Source organism: Dermochelys coriacea, chromosome 11 (assembly GCF_009764565.3).
Source record: "Dermochelys coriacea isolate rDerCor1 chromosome 11, rDerCor1.pri.v4, whole genome shotgun sequence".
NCBI lineage: Eukaryota > Metazoa > Chordata > Testudines > Dermochelyidae > Dermochelys > Dermochelys coriacea.
In genome coordinates, this window is record NC_050078.2 from 39,556,847 (window position 1) to 39,582,929 (window position 26,083).

A 26,083-nucleotide genomic window follows, 5' to 3' on the forward strand; every position below is an offset into this window, starting at 1 on the left:
CAGCTAAAGGATCCCCCCCAACCTAAAAGGGGGATCCACAGGACCTAGATGCCCAAAAAATTCCGGGGGACAACTAATAAAATAACAGGGACAGGTGTGCGGTCAAAGGGTCAAAAGAAGGGAACCGGATGCACAGGTCAGTAGGTTTTCCAATAAGTCCAGGACTGTCCTGCAGTCTCCAGGAATTAAAGATGGATTTTTAGTTCAAGATTATGTCATGTGATGAAACCTCCAGAACTTCAGCCAACCAAACCCGGCAGCGCTAGGCACTGGCAGGGAACAGAGCCGGCCCCGGCGGCCCCCTCGTGGCTTGGGGCACGCGAGCTCCGGCGCAGGGGGGAGGGCTGAGGCCCTCGGCTAGCTCGGGGACGGGGCTCAGGCACAGGCAGGCGGCCTAGCCGAGTGGCGTGGATGAGGGGGCGGAGCAGCTCTGACGGCGGAAGGAGGCGGGGAGCGGGGCCCCCCCTAACCACTGTGGGCTCCGAGCGGCCGCCTTGGCCGCCTCAGCACGGCCGGGTCGGGGTTTACCGCGACCGTTGCACCCGCCCCGCCGGCGCCCGTCCGCTCCCCCTCCACCCAACGCCGCCTCTGGGGTTCCCTGCTCCCGCCCTCCCCTCCACTGACGCAGTCTGCGCCGCACCAGCTTCTAACATGGCGGCGGCGAGGCAGTAGGAGCGCGGGCCGCGAGCCGGGCCGCGAGCGGGTGAGTACTGGGGCGCTGCAGGGAGCCTGCCCCGCCGAGCCCCATGCGGGCGAGGGCCTCAGCGCCATAGTGGGGGCCGGGGCCTACACCCCCACCAAGGGGCGGGAGTTACCCGCTCCGTCACGGGAAGGGGCCCACCCCTCGTTGGGCCGCAGGGGCTTTAGCCTTCCGGGGGGGGGCTCAGCCTGCCTGTGACGGGCTTGGGGAAAGGGTGGGGGTGACTCAGCCCTAGGGGAGACGAGGAGGGTCTTGTGGTCCGGTTTGGTCTGAGAAGAAAGGGGGCGTTGAGTGGCAGGGAATAAGCTGCAAATTGGAGGGAAGTTAGCGGAGGGAGGTGTGGAGGGTCATGGGCGAGATCCAAGTGGGGTGGGATTAGTTACAAATGGGGGGTTGTGGTGAATGGCTTTACAAAAAAAAATCAGCTCCTTGGGGCAGGACAGGAGCCTTTTCTCCACGCACGTTGGTGATGTGCTGCTGGCCACGCTTTCAGTCCTCCAGACATAAATCATTAGTGAAAATTCCAGCTGCTGGTACGCACAGGGGGCCGTGTCCATGCCTGCTCCAGAGTTTGAATGGATCTTCTCCCCTAGCAGGCAAAATCACCACACTCTGCTTGCCACATGGCCTCCTTCCCTGCAGGCCTCTGGAACAGGGGACGTTGCTTTGAAGGGTGCTCTGTGGCTGGCTGGAGGGTCCACTCTCCATCTTTTAGTTTGAAGGGCTGTCCCAACTCTGTACATAGTTTTTTTTTTTTTTTTTTTTTAATGGTTATGACATCAGTTACAGACTCATTTTGTTTGCAGGCATTAATGAACTGAAAATAGAGAATACTGCATATGTATGATAATACATTTAGCAGAGCTGTTAGGAAACTATGAATGAAGGAGATTTCAAAAAGTAAGATGATACATGGCTTGTTGAAGGACGCATAGCTAAATCTTCCATCCCAAGGCTAAATATTGCCTTAAAACTCCTTCCCAGTGAAGGAATTGCCTCCCATAAATATATAGGACTTGGTAAAGTATCTTTGGTAAAAAGAACAAGGAGTCTTGTGGCACCTTAGAGATTAACAAATTTATTTGGGCATAAGCTTTCATGGGCTAAAACCCACTTTGTCGGATGATCCCCTGAAGCCCTTTAAGTTCTGGTCATCACCTGTATTTGTGCACAGGGTAATATGAGCCAGACTCTTTTTAGACTCATAGATTTTAACACCAGAAGGGGTCATCAAAATCAGTTAGTCTGACCTGCACATTGCAGACCACAGAACCTCGCCCACTCACTTCTTTTAATTTTAAATCCACTTTATAAAATGTTTGTATGTTCTTTTAAGAGAAAATATTTATTTGCTCCCTATTATCTACAGAGGAGGCCACATACTTGTGCTTTGTGGGGCAGGGACTGTATTTTTTCTGTGTGTTTTTATGGTGCCTGGCACTATGGAGTCTTGGGGCTTGTCTTTACTTAAAGCACTGCAGGGGCACAGCTGCAATGCTTAGTGAAGACACTACTTATTGCCAATGGGAGCGATTCTCTCGTTGGCATAGGTATACCACCTCCCCGAGAGGCGGTAGCTATGTCAATAGGAGAAGCCATCCTGTCTTGATACTGCTGTTTACACAGGGAGTTCAGGCTGTATAACTGCGTTGCCCAGGGTTGTGGATTTTATACCGACATCAGTTCATAGTGTAGACCAGGACTTGGTCTGTGACTGGTAATCCTAGGCACTACCACAATAAGAAGAATAACTGAGCTTGAATCTCAAGCACTCTCCATGAAGCATTACCCTATTTTAACTGGTTTCAGAGTAGCAGCCGTGTTAGTCTGTATTTGCAAAAAGAAAAGGAGTACTTGTGGCACCTTAGAGACTAACAAATTTATTAGAGCATAAGCTTTCGTATTTTAACTTCAGCTCACTTTACATTGTGTTGAATTAGTAATTTTATTTACTAATTATTCTGTCAGAACAAATGTACACAGCCAGTCCAGTATGAAGGAGGTGTACGAGGAGCAGCAACAAAGATAATGCTTTATGAGTGAGCCTGCTGTCCAATTACCTGTTGGGGAAAGGTGCTAGGTTTCCTACCATTGTGCTAATTGTCTGCTAATCTTTAGTATCTAATAATTTCTCTTCTCCCTTGTAGCCCCTGAACCTAGTGGTTAGGTTGTCCTTGGTGCCCTATTTTTAGAAGATTTAAAAAAAAAATCCATCTTCCCCAAAGCTTAATTTTGCATACAGCTTTCAAAAACAGAATCTTTAGAGTAAAATGACATGGTTCTTGTCCTGTCCCTGATGGTCCCAAAGTTATGAATAGCAGAAATGAAACTGATCAGAGTGATCAAGTTCATTCTGCTGTTTTTTGGAAAGTCCTGGGCAGCAACAAATGTACTGTATCGACCTGAAGACAGAAAAATCATAGGGGCTAGAAACGTTATTTTTAATGCACGTCTAAATTCTGGAACCTCCCACCTGCCCCTGAGAGACGTAGCTATACTGACCTAGCTCCTGGTGTAGACAGCTCTAGGTCAGTGGAAGAATTCTTCCACTGGATCTAGCTTCTGCCTCTTGGGGAGGTGGATTATCTACGCCCAAGGGAGAATTCCTGCCATTGGAATAGGTAGTGTCTATACTGACCATAGACATACCCTATATAAAGGTCATTTTCTGTGACTGATCTTTCTGCAAATATCTCTTTGGCACATGCCTATACCCGGGTGGAGCCTGGGGCAAGTATTTAGTACTAAATTTATACACTAGTTCACAGATCATAATTACAAATGTAGTTCATTTCTTCTATTACAAATAGAATTTTCCCTCCTGTACTAGAGGGAGGCTGTGAAGGATGGAGCCCCTGAACAGTTGAGGGACAGCATTTAGGTTGGAATCCCAGGATTCGTTTGGGGAGAGCGAGAGGGGTGGGGGAGAGACAGATTGGCCTCTTACTAGTGTTTTCCTGGACATGCGGTTTATGTGGCGGGAAATCTTTTGTGTTAGACTTTGATTAGTAGATTAATTCTTTGACAGTTTGGTTCTGGTAAATTTTCCAAAACCTGTGTGCAAAGAAGTGAGTGAAATAATGGTAGTGAAGGTATGTGCAAGTGGGGGAGGAAAAAGTAGTGGAATACATTTAAATAAGCGACATAGGGTTCATTGAAAGAGATTATTGGGAGAGAAAGAAAATACAGGAGGAAAGGGATATAGCTGTTGAAGGAAGAAAGAAAAAAAGAGGAAATAACATGGAAAACAATGTAGAAAAAGATATAGCATGAGGTATAGGAAAAATAAGGCAACTTGTATTATAAAAAAAAGATTGTGTAGAAAATTGACTGTATGTTATCAGTGACAAAGTTCCCAAAGTGTGAGACTGTTTTATTCATTTAAACTGTAGCGGGCATAGATTTGTTAGAGGGGTAATGTAGGTAATTTTCACCCTAATTAGTCAAATTATCCCTTGGCTGAACTGTGTTTAGACTGTCATTAGATTAAGGCTTCTGATTTTTGGTTTAACCAATACACACAGATAAAACAACTCTGATATAAAAACTAAAGAAATATTGGTGTTTTATCCAGTAAACAGTAGAAATGGTTACTTGTGTCTAAGGGGCTTGTCTACATGGAGCAGTAATGCAGTTTACCCCTTTAAGGCCTGCGGAGCCAGGGAGCAGGGAGGGAACCTGACCTATGGAGAAGCCCACTAGGTAGGTGTTGGGTACCGGTTGATCCAGCTAAGAAGTAGCTCACAATTGGCTCTGATTTCCAGCTGGAAGACATTAGTGAGGACCCAGCTCTGTGAAAGGAAGGGCCAGGAGAAACAAAGTTTTTGCTGGACAGCAACGGAAGGCTGCAACAGGAAGGGTAGATAGGGCCTTGCAATTCCCCTGAGACTAAGGAACAGCAGTGACCCTTGAGGTGCTGGGGCCAGAGTGGTATCAGTCCAGATCAGTACTATCACTTTTGTTACTTCTCTGTGTTCCTTGCATTTGTGTGGCAGAAGAGTAAAAGAGCCTGTGCAGCAAGCTGAAACAGTGTTTGCACGTAGCTGACTATTTTATTCCTTGAGCTGGTCAACAGATGCAAACTCACCAGCCTACAGGGAGTGTGATTTCTAAAGTGCACTGATGTGTTGCACATTAATTGGTCTGTGTAGACCCTCCTGGTATGCATTAAGTGTTTGAAACAGTACTACATTAAAGCATAGTATGGAACACTACAAATAGATTACTCATTACAGTATATACTACTGAATAATATGTTACTTATTACAATATATATATATATATAAAGAAAGAGCCCGAAAACCTCCAATTTTTAGACATCTACATAAAACTCAAAAATTGTTAAAAAGAAACCCTGAAAAACAGAAGCCCTAATTACAATCCTTTACATGCTCACAAACTTTGAAAAAAAATCTTTGGGGCTAAAAATGTCTCTGTGCCCCCACCCAGCCACTCCTCTGTCCATATGTGTCCCTGTATCCCCTCCCCCTATCCCCATATGTCTCTGTGCCCCCACCCAGTCATCCCCTGTCTCTATGTAGCTCTGCACCTCCCCTCTCCCATCACCATGTGGCCCTACACCTTCCTCCCCCCCAGTGGCCCTGTGCCTCCACTCCCATTCAGCCCCTGCCCTAGTCTGTCCGCCCACTGAGCCCCTGTCTGACCCCCCTCCCCCGCAGCACCTCTTGCTATATGTCTCCCAATAGCCTCTATCTCCTGACCTGGCCCACTGTGAAGAAGGCAGCTCTTTCTCTTCCCTTGCTGGCAGGAAGCTGCTGCTTTGTTCTATCGCCACAGGGCCCTCTGGTGGGCAAAAGGCAGAACTGCAGAAGTTATTTTCTGCTAGGAGCTACTGCTGTTCTTGTGCCACAGTGCCCTCTGGTGGGCAAAAGGTGGAACTGCAGCAACATGTCTGCAGAAGCTTTTTTTTCTGTGCAAAAATTTAAATATATGCAGGGCTCATTAATTGTGCATGTGCGCAGTAGCACAGAATTCCCCCAGGAGTATCTTCTATATCTTTCTACATATGTGTTGTCCTAAGGATACTATTTTGTTTGCTTCAAGAAGTTAGTGATCCAGTGCAAACTATATTAGAAGGCAAACATTTTTTTTTAAAGATAATTTACATTTTTCTTTTGTTAAATCATCTTCAGGATAAAAAGACTTACAATACTTTGTTTTATTTCTTCAATTGATTCTAGTAGCTTGTAAGTAAAATTTTGTTTGATTTTTAAAAAGCAAATGAGTTTGTTTTTTTCTTATGCGTGGCATGCACTGATCCAGAGGCTATTCATGATTTAGACATATTCATTCCTCCACAATATAGGCAGAAGGCAGCGTGGGCTTCCTTATTAGTCTTTTCAATTCAGACTCTTTGCTAGACTGCTGCAGGACTACACTGACTCCAGTTTACTCTGCCTTCATTTGAGAAGGCAGCTGCACTGTCACCGCCCTCCACAACAATGCAGAAAGTATGAGAATTTGTCACAAACTTCTGGGAAAATTAGATTAATCAAATTTCAGTAACTGGAACCTGTTGATTTCCTTTGTAGGGCAACCTGAGGCTGCTATGTGCTGAATCTGCATTCCTGCTGGACCTCTGAGAGTGTATATGTTAGTGTGGCTACCATTTTACTACGCTATTCAGTGGGTGCATTTGGGGAATTACTGCCAGGTTAATAATTATAATATGAGAGAACTTAACTTTACTTGTAAATAACATATTTTGAGGAATTTTCTTGGTCTGAATCATTGTAAAAACTCAAGCTAGGATGTCAGGGACGGTGTGTCAGGCTACAGTAGGAGGATACTTGGAATCGTTAAATGCAGAAACGGATTTAGATTAATATTAATGGCCTAATAAGTATGCAAAATTTTTGTATAATTTCCACATAAAAACTTTAAAGTTGGAAATACACCTCTGACATTCTAATATGTTTGTTTGTTTTAAAATATTGAAAATGTTTCATGGCTTTTTGTTAAGGTCAAGGAATTGAGACTTAAGGTTCCATAAAACTAATTTTTAACCTGAACTCCAACCTACTATCCATCAATATGAATAAGGGTATATAATGCTCAATATGACAATAACTTTAGACATTTTTCGGTAACTGACAGTAAATTATAATGTAATACTTTCTACGCATATGCTGGCTGCAATCTCTCCTTCATAGAAAAGAATTTGTCTTCATTTCAGTGACTGTGTTATAGAGGGGAGCCAAGGAGAGAGGGCAATAGGGTCCAAGAGAGCGGATGATAGTAGAAGGAAAGTATTGAAAAAGGGCACAGTGCTGGAAGAGTGACACTTGTGGAATGAAATGAGGGAAAAATTATTGTTTATTATTGAAAACTAATAAAGAAGGAACATATACTAAAACATAGACAGGAAAAGACACACCAAGATAGTCAACATAAAGAAAGAAACAGTGCCATGAAAGGAAAAGAACAAACACAGGAGATAAAAAGCTGAAAATGTGTTTATTAATTGCGATAAAGCTTAATGAAAAACTGTTAAATTACCTACTCAAGATGTATTCTGTTTTTAAAAGAAACTAATAAAAAGGGTTGGGCTGGGTTAAAATTAGAGCAGCTCCTGGATACTAGAGTGATAGGCATCTTAAAAATATTTGCAACATTAAATGTTTAGTGCTAACCCTATCAATATTGTCAATGATTTGGTGAATTATGATAAACTGTTTTTACATTTTGACCCTTAGTTTTTTGGCGTTTATAGCACAGTCTGACATTTCTGCAGTGATCTTTGCCCATTTTATACAATTGCAAGGAATTTAACAGTACAAAGTGTTGCTTATTTTTTTCAATCAATTTATAAAATATAACTAATGCAGCTTACAATAGTCACAGGAATAGCCTATCACGTAAAAGATTGCTAAGTCCCTCCACTGGACTCAATTAGCGCTGACTCAAATTCACTGAATAGTTTTGGCCAAATATTTGGGGTGGGGGTGGGGAGGAGGTGGGAAGGACTTGGGGGCCATTCACAAAATGGCCAGAAGAAGAGGTGTTGGTGCCTTATAACCTTTGTCCCAGTGATTATTTTGCATTAATGGAAATTCATAGTCTTTCATAATGACAATGAATAGTCATTGGGCTAGGAAAAGAGAATGAGAATCACTCTATAGGCTAGCGGTTAAGGAAGTCACCTAGGATGTGGGAGATCCAAGTTAAGTCCTTGTTTCAAAAACGTTAATTGTTTAGATGCAGTGGAACAGCTTCAACAGGAGCAACTGAGATAAACCTATACCAGAATATCCCAAAACCCAGTGGGTAGGGCACTCTTCTGCAGTGTGGGAGACCTGAGTGCAAATCACTTCTCCATATCAGGCAGAGGGGAAATGGAACTTTGGTCTTCCACATCCCAGGTGAGTGTTCTAACTATTAGGCCTAATGGTTATAAGGGAGGCACCACTGCCTCCACTTGTTTTGTGCATTTAATCCTTTAAAAATGCTCCAAATGCACACTTTTTTATTTGCTGAAGGGTTTTTTGTTTGTTTGTTTGTTTTTTACACTTTTTGGATTCAGTTCAACCCAAACCCAACTTCTCTTCCAAAAATATATTTTTTTAACTGCCAGCAAACTGAAAAATCAGTTATATGCCCAGCTCTACTGCTCAGGAATTACAAAGTCCATAGGCTGAAAGATGTATATCAGTAACTGTGGACAATTATTACAAGCCAGGGACCATATGCCTTGTAAACTCTGTAAGCAGCTATTGCAAAATGTGTAAACAAATAGCTATGATGCTTCCCTTTTCAGTATAAATAGTAAAGGGTAACCCAGGAACCAAGTGTTTGTCATATGCAGCATTTTTTTTAGGCTAGTCAATTTTATTTATTTGTATAAGTTTAAAACCTCAGTGAACCTTGCATCTCTTCCAATTTAATCTCGGGAGTATCTCATTTTCCACTCCACATATGGTACTTTAATTTGAACTTAATGTTGTCCGTCTTATGTAAATCTGTGCCATTTGACTTCTGAATACTGAATAGTCCTGCAGAAATATTCTGATTTCTTATTATGGCCAGTAAGAATTTGTCTGTCATACTAGGGAATTGTTTGTTTTTCTTGGCAAATAGTTCAGAGGTAGTCTTAATAAGTTGCCTGATTGCACAAACCTTTGGCCCCAAAGTTAACTCCTTCTCTCCACCTTTGCCACTTGATTCAGCCTTGGGTCTGAAGATCCAAGGCCTCTGGGAGCAAATTATCAAAGTACTCTACAAGGTCTTAACCTTTTACCCAACTAGGAGACCAGAAGATCCTAAGCTGTTTGTCTTGTTCCCTCTTTTTTCCAAATCCTCTCATTTTTCAAGTATGTTCTTATAAAGCCAGTTAGGAAGTTGAATGACATTCTCATCAACTGATGCCTTAGTCTCCCTTGCAGTTTTTTTGTATGCTTTCCTCTAAAAAAACTATCTAAGAAAACATGAATTAAGTCAGTATTGCCAAATCCAAGCATTCAAAAATCATGAGTCTGGCCGCCGCAAAATCCGAGATTGGCTTAAATCACAAGATTTTAAAATAGTGGATTATTAAGCCTTTAGAATACATTCATTCATGTTTACAAGCTTTACTCTGCAATGATGACAACTGGAATTTTTTTAAAATAAAAAGATATCTTTTGATCTCTCTGATTCACCAAAATTGGTGATTGTAAACTCTTAGTCTTTGAAACAGGGACAGTCTTTTTGTTTTCTGTGTTTGTACGGCGTCTAACACAGTGGCACCCTGGTCCATGACTGGGACTCCAATGTGCTATTGTAATACATACAATAATATCATCTTGATTGGTGTTGAAGGAAAAATGCAGTATTTTATGTTTCTCTTAAAGCTCCAGCAAGTTTTGCAAGAGTTGGTAATAACGTAAAGTTAAACTGAATGTGCACAGAAAACTGTTTTTAAGTTATTTTTCCTTTTCTCCTAAAGACCAAAGATTAACAGCTATAGACTTTCATATTTAAAACAGCTTGAGAACAAAAATGCCACCTTTTTCAACATCTCAACATTCAGTTTTGCTCATTTATGTTTCAGGATGACCACACCTTTTTTTCCTTCATAAAAAGCTTTTTGGTCAGGATCAAGTGACTATATAGTTTCAATATACAGAGGAGAAAACTCAAAGGTTTTTATATTTTTGTTGTTTACAGTCTTTAAACTTTTGAAGCCATGGGAATCAAGGTCCAGCGGCCACGTTGCTTTTTTGACATAGCCATCAACAATGTACCCGGTGAGAAGAATAATTTCTAAGCTATATTATGTTATAGCAATATAAATATTTAATGGTCAAATGACGACAAATCTAATTTAACTTTATAAATGTGTGGGATTTTTTTCAGCTGGAAGAGTGGTCTTTGAATTGTTTTCTGATGTGTGCCCAAAGACATGTGAGAATTTTCGCTGCCTTTGCACAGGTTTGTAGATATTTATGATTTTTAACTTAATTCATTGTTGGTTAGTTTCATATTGTGAATTATTATATTTGACAGAATCCCCTGTAGACATCCAATGATTATCACTTTTTGCATACCAGAAAATGAAGGTAGACTTTAAAATAATGTGTCTTGGTCTCTGTAGAGGTTTAACATCAGTGTCTTGTGTGCATTTAATGCAAGATTTGTATACTGAAGCACTTGCAGTTGTGGCATCAGTTGGTACATGGAGCATATGCTAATCAAACTTGGATACTGGAGTGTAAGGCTAACTGCAACAGCCCATAAAACTCCTGTTGAAAACAGGCTGGATAAAAATCCAGTTTAAATAAACCTATTTAAAATTAAATATGACATTTACAGCCTGTTTTAAGATTTAAACTTTCTGTAATCTATTAAAATCATTAATTTAAAATCCAAAAAATATTAAGCAGTATGTTTAATGGTAAGTTTTAAAGAAAGTCAAATCACTGACTTTGTGTAAGTCACTGGCTAAGCACTTGGAACCAGCTTTTGACAGCTGTAGCCTCTACTGCAGGTGTGGAGAGAATGTTTTTTCTTCATTTCAGTTAATTCAAAGTAAAAAAACAGAGGACATGAAAAAAGTAGGACTACTTTACCAGTTTGAATCTATGAATAAAAATGTGTATGATAGGATGAGATTTATTAGTTCTAAAATCTCGGACTTGGTGACTAGAAACAATCAGTTCAGTTCACTATCTACAGATAATACTTCCTTTTTTTAATAAATTAGTTTTAAATGCAAAACATGTTTTATGAACTTTGTCTTATAGCTACTTTTAAAGTAGTTTTATTTAATAATAAAATAATTAAAATGCTGATTTTGTGCATTTTAATTGAATTTGAATTTCCATCCAAAGAGAGCTTGACATAAATCACAAGTAAAAAAGAATATCTAAAATTTCACTGTTTTCTAACATAATAAAAATGTAAAAATTAAGGCTTTAATAATTGCAAGTTAAGTTATATAATTGATTAAATTAGTGTGTGTGTATGTGTGGAGAGAGAGAGAGAGAGAGAGAGTGTGTGTATCCTGCCTGTTAGCAGAAAGAAGCACCAATGTTGGTGTTAATGGTTATATTTAATTGCAAATCAACATGTTTTAATGGTTACCACCTAATGAGAATCAGCTTTTCTTTAGAAAAGTTAGTAGAAAGTACAAATGCAAAACATGATTAAAATTGATGATTTTAATCAAGTTTTTTCTGCTTGTTGATTTAAATCATGATTAAAATCAGTGATTTAAATCAGTTTGTGCTTGCTGAAACTATATAATATTAACTAATTCTGAAACTGATAAGCATACAATAAGGGTAGCCAATGAAAGGTCAGGAAGTTGGGCATTAATGGACTTTCTTCTGATTCCTGTGATATACTGAACTACCACTAATATTCATGGCCTTTGTTTTCTAAGATTGGCCATCCACTTCTTAACTATCCCCTTTAGTTTTTTCTTTGTAACAGATGTGTGGCAATCTCTAATTCCAAATTAAATTCAAATTCCCTTTTTCTTAGTCAAATAACCAGTCCTTTCAAAACCTTATCATGGAAATATTTTTGAAATGGCATTTTTATCCTGCTGAATTGCTACTTTAATTGAAGAACACTGATATCGGATCCAAGCCTAGTCATTAAAGTAAAACATTGTTTTAAATGGTGGTTGTGAATCTGACCCAGATTTCTCCAACCTCCATGAACTTGTTTCCAAGATAACTTTTTAACAGATTTATTTTCTCCTAAAAACTTAGTTCATCACAGTAGTGGATTTATAGATACTCACTTGTTTTTTCCTCCATCTCCAACATTGCCACCGCCTGCCCCTTCAGTATTTTTATTACATTTCAATCTCACGAGTTTTTGCTTATCACTTCCATGTCAGAAACAAGTAATATATGTGCACATAAAATAGTTCAAGCTCAAAATTGGAATTTGATCTTATTATTGAAACATTGGGAATGTGTATGGTCAAAAGTGTTTAGAGCAGGGGACTAGGAATCTGTTTCTTGGGTTTTCTTCTGGCGATCAGTCCAGAGAAAGATATACTCAACTTTCTGAAAGTAGTGGGGTTTGCAGGGTTTTATCAAATATCTAAAAACTTGTCTTTGGATTATAGGAGACAAGGTAGTCTTTTTAATTTTAGTGTTCGTTCAGTTACCTGCCTTTCAGACTTTGTACATATTGCCACCAGCAGTGTGTTAGTCTTTTAGGTTTTGTCTTGACAGGAAAATTTATACAAGTATAATTTTACCACCATAGTTATACTGGTATAATTCCCCATGTAGACAGTCTGGAATGATGATACATTTAAGGTTCTGAATGATGCTGGTAAATTTCCCTTGGAGACTTGTGTCCTATCTACAGCTTCACCACAGACTTCCTTTGTGACCTTGGGCAAGTTACCTTGGCCAGATTTTTCAAAAATGAGTATTGAAATGGCGTAATCTAAGTTTTGAGTGCCCAACCTGAGAGACCTGGGATCTGACTTTCAGACGTGCTGGGCACCCACAGCTCCTAAGACCTTCATTTGGAGCTGTGAACACTCAGCACCTCTGAAAGATGGGTATTGAGAAAATGAGAACCAAAATCCGTGGCCAGCTTTGGACTTATCTATTTGTGTGTTCCCATCTACAAAACAGATGTTTGCCTACTTCACAAACTGATTTGCAAGACTTAATAGTTAATGTTAGTCAGACTGTTGGACCTCCTCCAATGAAAGGTGTTGCACAAATGCAAAGTATCTTTTTTTTTTTTTTTTTTTTTTTTTTAATTCTGCCCCTTCCTTCCATCCCTCTTAGGTGAAAAAGGTACCGGAAAATCGACCCAGAAGCCATTGCATTACAAAGGTTGTCTGTTTCACCGAGTTGTGAAAGATTTTATGATCCAAGGAGGTGACTTCAGTGAAGGTAGGACACAGCCTTAAAAGAAAACTCCAGTTCTTAAATAATAAGATATTTTTAAGGGTCCTGTTTAGCATCCTATATTCAGATGAAATGTCTGTTGACTTTAAGGTGCGAGTTCTTCTAGTAAGGTGTGCTGAATAGGGCCTTCAAATAAGAACATTTGTATAAATAGCTTTCAGTTCCATTCTCTTTATAGCTTGGTGTGGCCTCCCAGTGAAAAATTTTAGTATAATGCAGTGTAAAACATTGTATTTCCCAGTAGTAGTCCTAGCTTGATCTAGAAATGTGAGAGACAGTGCAGAATAAATGGAAAAGCAATAGCCTGCATTTTCTCAGTCCCATTCTACTTAAGCAGACTGTCAAGATGTAGCTTCCTATTTGACTGTGCTTGAAGACATTTTGGCTTGGATGCAATAATTGAAGTATCTTTTATATTATGATACTTTTTTTAGGAGTCATTAGGCACATCTTGAACTTTAAATGATTTATATTTTCACTATTATTTGTAATACAATGTATTTTCTTTCAAGGAAATGGGAGAGGAGGAGAATCCGTTTATGGTGGTTTTTTTGAAGGTAAAGTTTTTTTTTAATCAAGCCAATCTATAAACCTTTTCAAATGTTCTGTCTTATAAATATTAAACTTGTAATCCATGGTCCTGCTCCTACAATCATCTGGGGTCTGTGTATATCAAATCTGAGTCCCGTTGGGTTTATTTGGGTTCTACGTGGGCGCAGAAGTCTTTGCTATCTGATCTGATGGCAGTATGAAGGCCATAAAGGTGTATTTTGTTTACTTCACTATTTTGTTCAGAAAATATTTGTCTAAATGAGGATCAAGCTATTCTGATTCAAATTTGTCAACTTTGTCAGACTTACATTTGTACATATCTGATTCTAAACCTGCTATCATGATTAATTTTATGACTTCCATATCCAACTTTATCATCTTAAGTAAACTTGTTTTTCTAACAGCAAGCTCTTTGTAAACTCATCCTGGTATCTGAAAGTAAAGCTGCTTATTTGGCTTGACACCAAACTGGATCACCACCATTAATAAAAATTCTTCATCAAAACATGCTTAAAAATTATATTGATGATGCATGAGCTAGAAAAAACATAATCATTTTGGTCTTCCAAAGATGTGTGGATCTGCATGTGCCAACAAGAGTGAAAAATAGCAAAGGCCTGCTCTTACTGTACTCAGATGTTGCATGAGTATATGCAGGAAGTACATCTGTTGAGTAAGAGTTTCATTTTTACAATCATTCTTCATACCATAACTACAATTAATAGGCAGGTGAAAATAAGAAAGTACATTTACTTTTCTCCTCTTTAAATTCCAGGCATTAGAATGTGAAGCATAATGTATCCCAAGGACATGACATAATATACTTTATTTTGAAACTAATTTTTTTAATGCTCTTTACTGCAGTGATAAATTTATCTGGGTTGGCTGAGGGGAAAAATAGCTAACTGCCATTTAACTAATAGAACAAAGTAAATATTTGGTATTTTAAAGCAATCAAAAACACTTTCTCTAGATGAAAGCTTTGCTGTAAAGCACAACAAAGAATTTCTTCTGTCAATGGCCAATAGAGGGAAAGATACAAACGGTTCACAGTTCTTTATGTAAGTATTGTATTATTCTGATATGCATGTTGCTTACAACGTTACGGTTGTAGTAATAATTTAATTGTTTAAAAAAAAAACTAAACCTTTTTCCATTTATCAAATGTGAACTGATTTTCCAGATTTGAAGCTCTATATAAAATAGCTACCTGTTAAAAATGCCTATCTTGGAGATAAACTGATCATTTTTAGCATGCCTTATTGTTTTAGATGAATGCTTCTCGTATACATAGAAAAACATTTCATTACCTGCTTCTAACTAACTTTGGCGAGTAATGCAAAGCTAATTGATGTTCTCAGCAAATTTTACTCTATTTTGTGTAATGTGTCTTGTCTGCTTAGAGTCTTGGATGGGAAGAGCTCTGGGGATCGTGTGTGTGTGTGTGTGTGTGTGTGTGTGTGTGTGTGTAGAGTTCCAGTTTTTGGAAATCATTCTAAGAGCAATCTCATTTTAAAGGAAAAAATAACCACATAGCTAAATTTATCACCACATATAATAAATCTAAGGTTGAATTTATCACAACATATCTACAACAGAGAGATTCCTTTGAATCAGGCTTATCTCCAGAAAAAATTCTCTCTTGAAATTGATCCTGTTACCTATAATTGATAAAGATCTTTCCTTTAATTAATGTGATGAGTCGCATGCATTGTCTAAAAGTAGACAGTTATTTTTGGCTTGCTGACAGATCTTTAGCCTCTTTCAGCCCAGCTTATGATTGCTCTCATGATTGACACTTGCATGTCATGGAATGTCCAGCCCTGACCCGTGGGTGTAGGACCTTGTGTGAATCACATGCATTGTCTATAGGTATAAAGCTCTTCTTGAAGACTTTTTAAGTCCATTCTGGAGCTACATCAAATGTCATGAAGCCTGTGCCCTGTTTTGTTTTGTTTTTTCTGACTTCCCACTGCTTCCTTCTCTAATGATTATAAGACTACTTGCAGTCTCTTCTGAGAATCAGATTCGCTTTCTTTTTAAATTGCCCTCAATTGTTCGTATGATTGAATCAATAAAAGAATTTTGTAATGTATGTATACAAGATAGTATCTAAAAATTGGATTAATGCTAGAATATCTTCATTTACTTAAATCTTTTTTATCAAAGTAAGGATTTTAGTAGAAACCTTATGTAATGTTTCATTCAGTGATACTTAAACTATAACTACGACTGTTATAAAATTGAACAAAACAATTCTTAATTTATTAGTTTATTCAAAATAACTTTTAACTTAATACATGCACTTTTGTTTCGAATGCAGTTTTGTTTCCTTTGTAAAGGGTGCTAACTTTGTTTTTCTCTTTGTTTTAATTATTCCTTTTGATGATATCAAAAGAACAACCAAGCCTACACCTCACTTAGATGGGTAAATATCTTATCTCCTTTATTTGTGTTTGTGAAGTGGACGCTGTTTGAAAATTTGAGATGCTAAATATTTTTAATCTTTTATTGCGGTAGAAAACATGCATTTTATCTTTTTTTTTTTTTTTTTTTTTTTTAAACTTCAGACTTCATGTTGTTTTTGGACAAGTCATCACAGGCCAGGAAGTTGTGAGAGAGATAGAAAACCAGAAAACAGATGCATCTAGTAAACCATATGCTGAAGTACGAATACTGAGTTGTGGAGAATTGATTCCAAAATCCAAAGGTAAGGTTGAGCTACCTATTTCTAATCATTTAGGTGTAGTGTAGTGTAGCTTTTTTCCTTGGTTCTTATAATAGTAAATAGAAACATGTTTGTAATGGATGGAGAGTTCATAAAGACATTAGTAATTGCCTGTAGTGAACTGTGTACCTTTTAGTAACTGAAAAGCTAGTGACAGACATTATTAAAGAAATGTCATTTTGTTAGACATATGATTTTATGTATTTTATCCTAATGTTAAAAAAGAATCTCCCACATAGTCATATGTCAAGTAACCTATAGACAAAATAAATATCAATCTCAAACAGCCTATACGAGTTGGTCCCAGATGTTCCTCTTCAGTCTTTCTTCCTTTGTCCTGGCAGCTGGAGTGCACATTTTGGCACTCCAGCCTCTTATTTTTTGTTTCTCCTTCTAGGAACAAGGAAGAACAGCAGCTCCCCTGCCCTTGGCCATTGGGGAATGAATTCATGCTTTTCTCAATGGTTCTCAAGGTTTGGCCTTTCTATGCTAGCCCAACCTGCTTCTGGTACTTTTCTGATAGGTACTGCTCCCATAAAGTGTCATCTGGCATATAAATATACTGATGTCAGTCTGACTTTTCTTAACACGTACTGCTTCTGTTGAGCTTGTGGTTCTGGGTATAGTACTCATCTACAGTGCTTCAGGTGACTAGCTAGGTTAGGAAGACCTGCAATTTGCCCTGCTGCAAGTATGCTTTGTAAGGTACTCGAACTATAAACAGGGATATAACAGAATCTTGCTCTTTCTCTGGAAAGGATGTCTGCTCTACTGTACTCTTCCAGAGCTGAACATGGTGTTGGAAGTTAGCCTCTAGTCTTCTGACAAAATAATTCAGTACAGGAACTCTTCACTTAACGTTGTAGTTATTCTCCTGAAAAATGTCACTTTAAGTGAAACGATGCTAAGCCAATCCAATTTCCCCATAAGACTTAATGTAAGTGAGGGGGTTTCCAGGGAAATTTTTTTCACCAGGCAAAAGACTATATTATATAGTGTATATAATATGTACACAGTATAAGTTTTAAACAAACAATTTAATATTGGTACACAGTGATGATGATTGTGAAGCTTGGTTGAGGTGGAGGAGTCAGAGGGTGGGAGATTTCCCAGGGAATGCCTTACTGCTAAATGATGAACTTAGCAATTGGCTGAGCCCTCAAGGGTTAACTCTCTCACTCTACAAAGCAGCAGGAATGGAGGGAGGGCAGACAGAGAGAGACACACACACACCCTGCGTGTGTTTGAGAGATAGAAATGTGCATTTCTCCTTTAAGTATGAAGAGTGGGGTCAGAAGTATGCTGCCTTGTTAATTAGATCAGCAAGCTGAGACCAGACCACAGACCGCTCCCTGTGTCCCCCCTGCGTTATGGAAGATGGGGTAAGCGGGGTGCAGGAGTAGAGGGGAGGGGGACACCCTGACATTAGCCCCCCTCTTCTTCCCCTCCCCCCCCCCCAGCAAACAGGAGGCTCGGGGAGCAGCTCCAAGGCAGAGGGCAGGAGCAGCCCATGGCAGTGGGGGAGGGACAGCTGAACTGCCGGCAATTGGTAGCCTGCTGATGCTGCACAGGGAATTTAGGGGAGGGGGAAGCTGATAGGGAGGCTGCCGGTCCACCCGGGTTCCAACCACCCACCAGCTAGCTGCAATAGGCTGCTCTTCCTGCAAGGAGTGGACAAAGCAGGCGGCTGCCAAAGATGTTAGAAGGGAACATTGCACAACTTTAAATGAGCATGTTCCCTAATTGATCAGCAATATAACAACGAAACAACATTAAGTGGGATGACTTTAAGTGAGGAGTTACTGTACAAAGACTGCTGTCACTGTGATGGAGAACCCCAGTACAGGAGCCTCAGGATGCCTGTTTGATAGGAACTTTAATAGGGACCCTCTTGCTTTCTCATTCTTAGCACCTTCCAGATTATGCCTACTCGGAAGGGTTGCAACAAGGATGTTGAAGCACAAGACAAGGATTACCCTGTTTCTTTGGACTAAGGGAAGCAGACAAACATTAATACTTGAACATCTTGATTTATTTCCCTCCTCTTTCATGCTGTTCTTCCATCTTCTGACATGATTGGCAGAAGAATGGCTTTGGGTTATGAAGTGATCTCCTTCATTCCCAAAAATTCAGTGGTAGGCTGCATCATGGCTAGAGGTGTCAAGAAGTCAGACAACTTTTTCAGCTGGTTCGTAAGATGTCCTGGATATTAGGATGTCAGCTTTTATTTTCCAGCAATTTTCCTGGATAGCACTTGTCTTTGACAGATGTAATATTCTAACAGTGGATGGGAAGGGCTAGTAGATATAGATTAATATATATAATGGGTAGAGCTTGTGGGTAAGACAATCCCTTACATGATGCATATATCCTAGTCCACCCTTTTCCCTTCATAGGACTATTCTAAAAATTTGGAAACTGAATGATTAACAGAGGTTTTAGTTGGAGCTGAACTGTCTGGTGCCTTAAGGCCCTGCTTGAGGGCTTTAAAGTGGCACCGAGCAAAAGAATAAAAGAAATAAATATAAAATCTTTTTCCTTTAACTTTTCCTGAAAGAAAACAGACTTCTGGAGAGATCTGACTGTCTGATCCCACCTGTATGTCTGAGTCCTGGGCCCTCTTCTTGTGCCTCTTCGCCTGGGTACAGCTAGGAGTCTGGAGATCCTGCTTCCTGTAGCTGCTCTGATGTGCCGCAGAGGGAGATTGCTGCCAGGGCCGTGAGTTGAGCCACTCAACTGACCATGAGGCACCTGGGAGTACTAGATACTGGTGGGCAGCATGGTGAGAATATGGAGAACAAGAGGCCTTAGAGGTGCCCGTAGCGGGCAGGTGGAGGGCAGAGCTGAGTGCGGGGAGGAGTGTGGGCCCCCAGGAAGGGGCGCTAATGCCGAACCAGCTTGATGAAGGTGCTACCTGGCAGACTGTGACAGCGTTCGTGGTGAGTGGAGGACTCTGCTGTTAGCAGAGAAAGGCCCTGTGCAGGCTACTGCAAGAGGAAATCTATCCCCGTTGCGGGAGATGGCTGTATGGCTAAATTGGTTCGCTGAGGGCACGACCAGGATCCACTGGTGAGCTATGATGACTTGTGTACCTGGAGATGGGAGGAACAGTCTGTCGTCACATCAGCAAAAGGATATTGGCTCAGCTGCAGTCCAAAGCTGAATGATGGGGCAGGAGAGACCCTTGGAGCCATGTTCAGGAAGAGGCCAGGGAATCCAGATGTGAGGACCAATACCTCGGAGGTGAGCGGAACAGAGTACTACTGGTGTTCGTGGAGGACCAGCAGCAGAGAGGCATCAAACAGTGGAGCTATGCAGTGTTTTACTGCAGGAAGCAAGAGGGAGCATGTGCTATGTGAGTGTGGCAGTTACTGGAGCAGACTGCTTCAGGGGGACTGGCATAAAGATGAAGGGTGGGTGGGTTCCTGGAGAGAGTGACTAAAAATACCTTTGCAGTTTGATCATCATCTCATAGCAAGGAAGGCTGAATTAAAACACTTTTGGCTTAGGACTTGGTGAGGTCGCAATATCCAGGAAAGGAAGGGGGTGAATGGATTACAAGGCTTTATCTGTAAGGACAAGCAATAAAGCTGCCAGATCTTGGGTTTAGTGGGGAGCTTCAGTGAGGTCAGAGGGAAGGGCTAGAGTTGCAGTTGGAGGGCGTAAAGTTGGATAAAAATAAATTTTTGTGGGGGGGGGTAGAAATTGGGTTCTCAGATACTTCCAACTGGGTAAAAATAAGGGGATTGTATTCTAGGGTACTATCATCGGTGAATGAAGACTGTGTGGAGGAGGGTGAATTGAAGTGATAAATGTGGGGTATGGGTGACGGGGAATTAAGGATTGCTTGGTTACCTGATTGTTGGGCTAATTTAATTGGACTTTGGGCATAGTTGGAAGGCTGTCTCTGAGGGTTGCGGAGAACAAAGAGCATGACATAAGTGACAGAAGGCCAAAACAGAATCTTTCACTTGGAGTTTGATAGGTTTCTCACTAAGGTGAGGGGAATGATATGACCAATTTTTTCTCCCCCTTGACACCTCAGAGAAATTAGTAATAAAGAAATATGTAACATGGAAAAAAAAGGGAAATAGTAATCAATATAAATTAGAAGTTATGAAGTATAAAAAATTGATAAAGGAAATAAGACAAGGGCAAAAATTATGGCTGGTAGGACTAAGACAATAAGGAGTTTTAAAAATGTATTAGGAACAAAAGAAATTCTAATAATGGTATAGGCCCATTACTACATGGACACAGTAACATTGTTAATAATGGTGCAAAAGGAGCAGAAGTGTTCAATAAATATTCCTTTTCAGTATTTGGAAAGACACAGGATGTACTTGTATCACAAGTTCATTAGTAACTAAGCAGGATGTCCTCATCTGCTAAGGATACGGTTTTTAAATCAGGAGGCCTGGATAACTTTCTGCCAATTGCAAGTATTGTCTGAGGAGATCTTTGGCCCACTGATATAAACTGTTAATAAATCTTAGAATACCAGGGAAATTCCAGAAGTCTGGAAGAGTGCTGCTAATGTGCCAGTATTCAAAAAGAGCAAGTGGTATGATCTGGGTAACTATAGGTCAATTAGTCTAACATCAGTCTCAGGCAAAATAAAAGAAAAGCTGGTATAAGATTCAACTGTTAACTAATAGGAATATAGTTAATGCCAGTGAGCATGGTTTTGTTGAAATTAGGTCTTATCAAACAAATCTGATTTAATTATTTTACATTACAAGTTTGGTTGATAAAGGTAACTGTAGATGTAATATATGTAGACTTTTTTGTAAGGTATTTGATTTAGTACCGCATGATATTCTGATTAAAAAATCAGCATTGTATGATATCAAAAGGATGCACATTAAATGGGTGAATAAGTGGCTAACTGAAAGATCTCAAAGTAGTTGTCAGTAAGAAATAATTATTAAATAGGGGTGTTTCTAATGGAGTTTTGTAGGGATCAGTACTAGGCTTGATGTCCAGTATTTTCATCAATGATCTGAAAGTAAATATAAAAATATAAATTTTGCAGATGACACCAAGATTGGTGGAATGGTTAATACAGTCACTCAGAGTGATTTGGATCATGTGGTGAACTGGGCCCATTCAAACAAAATGAACTTTAATATAACAAAATGCAAAGTTACACAGTAGGGAATAAGGAACCTACAGAATGGGGGACTGTATCCTGGAAAGCAGTGACTCTGGAGCGGGTTTAGGATCATGGTGTACAAGTGACTGAACATGAATTCCCAGTGTGATGCTGTGGAAAAAAGGACTATTGTGATTCTTAAGATATATGAACAGGGGAGCAGTAAGTAGGATGAGGATTTTACCTCTGTATACAGCATTGGCGAGAGACACTAGAATGCTATGTCCAGTTCTGGTATCCTTTTTAAAAATGTGGAGAAGGTGCAATACAGAAATGATTCAAGGGCTAGAGAAAATGCCTTGCAGTCACAGACAAGCACAGAGAGCACAATCTGTTTAGCTTACCAAAAAAGATGCTTTGGAGGTTACTTGATTAGTGTATAAGTACCTTAGTGGAAAGAAAATACTGGTACTAGTGGGCTCTTTAATCTAGTGGAGAAAGGCATAACAAGAACCACTGACTGAAAGTTGAGCAAGACAAATTAAAATTGGAAGTTGGGCATGAATCACAGTGAAGGTGATTAACCATTTGATCACCAAGGGAAGTGGTGAATTCTTCACCTCTTGATGTCTTGAACTCAAGACTTGGAAGCTTTTCTGGAAAATAACGCTTTAGTCAAACACAAGTCATTGGGCTCAATACAGGAAATGTAATGGCCTAAATGGTATACAGGAGGTCAGACTCTATGATCTAGTTGTCTTTTCTGGCCTGAGCTTTATGAGTCTGAATTAAGTCTGACTGTTGGGCCAGATGCTGTCTCCCATTCATGCCCAATACTCTGTGGTGTTATAAGAGTGACTACATTTCATAAGAGGTTTGAAGTGTGGAGAGTAGACAACTATGCCATTTGGCTATGATTTATGAAGTCTGACAAGTTCTGGACAATATGGTGGATGGGCTGGGGAGGAAGGGGCCTGTTTTAGACATATTTATAGTCTGAAATTTTATAAGAAAACGAATGGAGAGAAATAATATTTGGTTGTCAGCCAAAGTCCTCTTTCTTTTATAGTAAACCCTGACAGTGAGTTCTCTGCTGTGGCCTGTAATTGACTGAGGGCAAGCTTGTCCTGGTATTCAAGAAGGCATATTTGCCTGTGGACATAAACGATCACGAGTTTGCAGAAGATCCTTGCCATTCTTTGTGTTCACTTTGCAAAGCAATTTCACAGCGTTCCATGTTTGTCCTCTTCCACAAATATATCAGCCATTGAAGTAAGCTTGCAACAGTCTACCCTTGACTTCCTTACCTTCAATTCCCACTTAGTTAATAATCAGTTTGGAACTGCAGTACTTGACTTCACCCTTTCTTTCATTCTGTACAGAGACATTTCTTAATTGGGGCTTGGAGCCATCTTGTTTCAGTTAAGTTTAGATAGGAAGAAATGCAGTGGTGTTTTCTAGGAGGATGCTGTCCTGAGTGGAGAGAAAGTAAAGTTCTTCGATGTTTGGGAAGAGTATGAAAGTAGAGTATCATAGGTCTTTCTCACGAGTTAGTTCAGAGCTAACTGAATGGACTGTTATCTATTGGCTGTTCAGCAGAGTATGTGGTGGTGACTCTGTGTACAGCAAAGAAAGAGTGGACATTTCATACCAGACTCCTTTTCATAGAATACATTTGGAAGCCATTAATATTTCAATTTTAAAAATGCACCCATCATGTTCAGTAGACAGATACACAAATTTTGTATTGTTTGAATTTGTACAACAAATAATTTACTAAGTCAACATTCTATACAAACCATATAAATAAGCCTCTTGGGCAAAAGCTTGAGAAAATAGACTTGTTCTTCTGTATTGGACCAACAAGGAAAGCAGATGGTAGAGTAGAGGCCTCTCCACTGAAAACATTCTGCCAGTAGTATTAGGGATGCTTAACAAGCTTGTCAGCTGACTTCAATTGTCATGGTGGTGCATAACTAAAGAAATGGTCTCAGGCGGTTAAGAGCCAAACCATATATGCCTTCTTATAGAGAACTCTTCGCTTTGAATTGGGCCCAGAAGTGAACGGGAGGCTAACAGTCTATGGAGCACTGATGTAGTGTCTGTGGCCAACTGCAGTAGGCCATCAGGCTTTTGCAGTCTATACCAGCTGAAACTTCCAAGTGAGAATATCGAGAACATTATGCTCATCCATTCTGTAGGTCACAAAGGTATGAATAATTGTGAAGTTGTGTAAATCTGAAAAGTGATTACAGTTATTACAGGTGTGGTTGGGAAAAGACACTTCTGGCCAGTATACCATGTGGGGCTCAAAAATTGCAAACCCCCTTGTTTAGGATGAGCAAAATTCAGGGGCAATGCCCATCAGCTGCTCTAGAAGCTTCGCTGCAGTGAATACCTCCACCTCATTGCTGTCTGGATTCAGCTTCATCAGCTTGCTGTCATCCAAGTCACTGTCTCAACCAGGCACTGGAAAAGCAAAGAGAGCACCCAGTCTGCATGCGAAGAAAAAAATAGAGTTGCATTTCACCAGTATACTGGTAGCACCTCAATATACATTCCTCTAGAAAGCCATTGGACTTGCAGAATTCCTCTAGAAAGCCATTGGACTAGCAAGCCAACACCACCATCTCTGAAAGAGCAGAACCGATTCAGTGATCTTACCCGCCCACCGAGACAGCTTTTGAAATTGTTGCTTCCATCACTAAAGGGCAATTGAAGAGTCAGCCAAATACAACCAATCAAAAACTGGATTGACAGGGAACAAAGAAAATCTGAAGACTTCACATACTGCCTCATTACTGCATGCTCAATAATTTTATCCAGAAAAGGCATATTTGAGACAGCGTGGTAGTAAGAGTGTTGAGGTGAAGAGATGGTTATCAGTAGCCTAATTATTGCTCATATGAGAAACACCGGCATCTTGCCCTCCCTTAGAAAGAATTAACATACTCTACCAACAGCAAACAGTGTCTCCCTACTTGATCTTGCTAGCCATGAGGGAAGTGTCCAACTTGCAAACAATAACCTGAAGTTTCCCCAACACATCGAGAGTACGTGCTGGAAGTTGGCTGAAACTCAACCAGAGATGGTGTGGATGTTTTGCCTTCCAGATGTGGATCTATCCCCACTGATTTGGTCAATCCAGTCCAGATCAGAACAGACTTTTCTGTGATAACATTAAAAAAACTTAGTGAGAAATACTAACCTCTGATTACAGGTGATGCATCGATACTGGAGAAGTAAGTTGCTTTTGCCTCCATGATGGCCATCATACAGGATTTTATAAACACTTTTTGCATTTGATTGTTGGGATACAGCTACCTCCAACCCTTATGATCTGTCAGGATGGTGTAATAATAACTGGAAAGCAAATGGCTATCCTGTCCTAACTATTGGTTGAATAATCCACTGATTGTACAACCTCTAGGCCTAAAATGTGAAACTGAATTAGGTCAGAGAGATTTGTTCTCTCTGTGTTGCTGTCTTGCAGGTCCCCAGAATTATACCTTTTCAAAAACGAGTGTGCTGTTGGCTTGGCTTGCCCTTCTGTTTAATGGATGGGAAAGGGGGAAGTAACTGTTCTCCTTATATCCCCTCCATTGGGTAGAAGAGGTAGTTAGCATAGATAAATGACTGGGCAGGAGACTATAGATGTGAACATCTGAATGGTATTAATTTCTTCTTTCGTTTTTATAGGGTTATCGCCTCTTTTTAATTTCTATTTTTAAAAAAAAACCTCAGCTTGAGGGCTGAACATGACAACACCTACTCTGGCCATTTATGTCTATGACTATGATCGTGGAACTCAATTTCTGACTCTGTCAAAAGACAGACATTTTATTAATGACAGCTGAGTGGTTTGAAGGACCTCAAGTTACTAATAATTTCCAGAATGAACACACTGCTCTCTGAATTAGCAGTTAATACTCCTGTAAACGGGATTTCCAGGTATACAATTGTTCAGGAGAAGCTTTTCACCTCCTCTAGCTCTGTACATAAAGGTCAGTCCTCTGCTTTTGACTACTGTCTAGTGGTTCTACTTGAAATATGGAATTAACTGAGTTCCCATTTCACTTCCAAAATAACTAGTATACAACTTCCAGTACCTGAATTGAGTTAAAAGGTTCCTTACTACTGTCAATTGAACACAGTAAACCCGCTCATTGTTCTTAAATTCTCTGAATACAGAACAGCTTCATGTTGTCAGGGCTGCCAACAGAGATCTCTGCTGGAGTGGAGTTTCTCTACAACTTCACTTCTTGAATTAAGGAGCTTCACAGGAAAGAAGCTGGTTGTCAGCCTTCAATTATTTGGAGCTGTTGATGGGCTCGCTTCTGTTGAACTGTGGAGCTCCAGTCATTTCAACCTGCATGGGTTTGTAAACCTGCAATGAAGAAAATTAAGGCTATATTTTGTGGAATTTAGGTAATTGTAAATGTGACCATTTTTCTGAAGAACAGCTACTCCACGGTATTAGCTCAATATTTATTTTATAACCACATCTTATTCCACTAGCTAGGTATGGATTACGCCTCTCTGCACTGTCAAAGCCCTTGTGCTCAGTTCACCTCACTGGTTTCTTTTGGTGCTCTTTCTCATGGTTTCTTCCAGAGGAGGCA

General features: G+C 39.9%; 1 protein-coding gene across 5 annotated transcripts in view; it reads left to right on the plus strand.

Moving 5' to 3' along the window:
• The first annotated feature begins 317 nt into the window (after positions 1 to 317).
• The window catches only part of PPIG (peptidylprolyl isomerase G), a 36,695-nt gene continuing 10,929 nt past the window's right edge, over positions 318 to 26,083 (plus strand). The window contains exons 1-9 of one of the 5 annotated variants that reach the window (XM_038421557.2): positions 431 to 703; positions 6,253 to 6,374; positions 9,866 to 9,945; positions 10,055 to 10,129; positions 12,964 to 13,071; positions 13,599 to 13,643; positions 14,612 to 14,699; positions 16,037 to 16,066; positions 16,209 to 16,348. In XM_038421557.2, coding sequence (XP_038277485.1) covers positions 9,885 to 9,945; positions 10,055 to 10,129; positions 12,964 to 13,071; positions 13,599 to 13,643; positions 14,612 to 14,699; positions 16,037 to 16,066; positions 16,209 to 16,348 — 547 coding nt within the window. In that variant the 5' untranslated portion in view covers positions 431 to 703; positions 6,253 to 6,374; positions 9,866 to 9,884. Of the gene's footprint in view, positions 704 to 6,252; positions 6,375 to 8,063; positions 8,083 to 9,865; positions 9,946 to 10,054; positions 10,130 to 12,963; positions 13,072 to 13,598; positions 13,644 to 14,611; positions 14,700 to 16,036; positions 16,067 to 16,208; positions 16,349 to 19,031; positions 19,722 to 26,083 lie in introns of those variants that run through there. The other 4 variants (XM_038421558.2, XM_038421553.2, XM_043505245.1 and 1 more) reach the window with 4 other exon arrangements.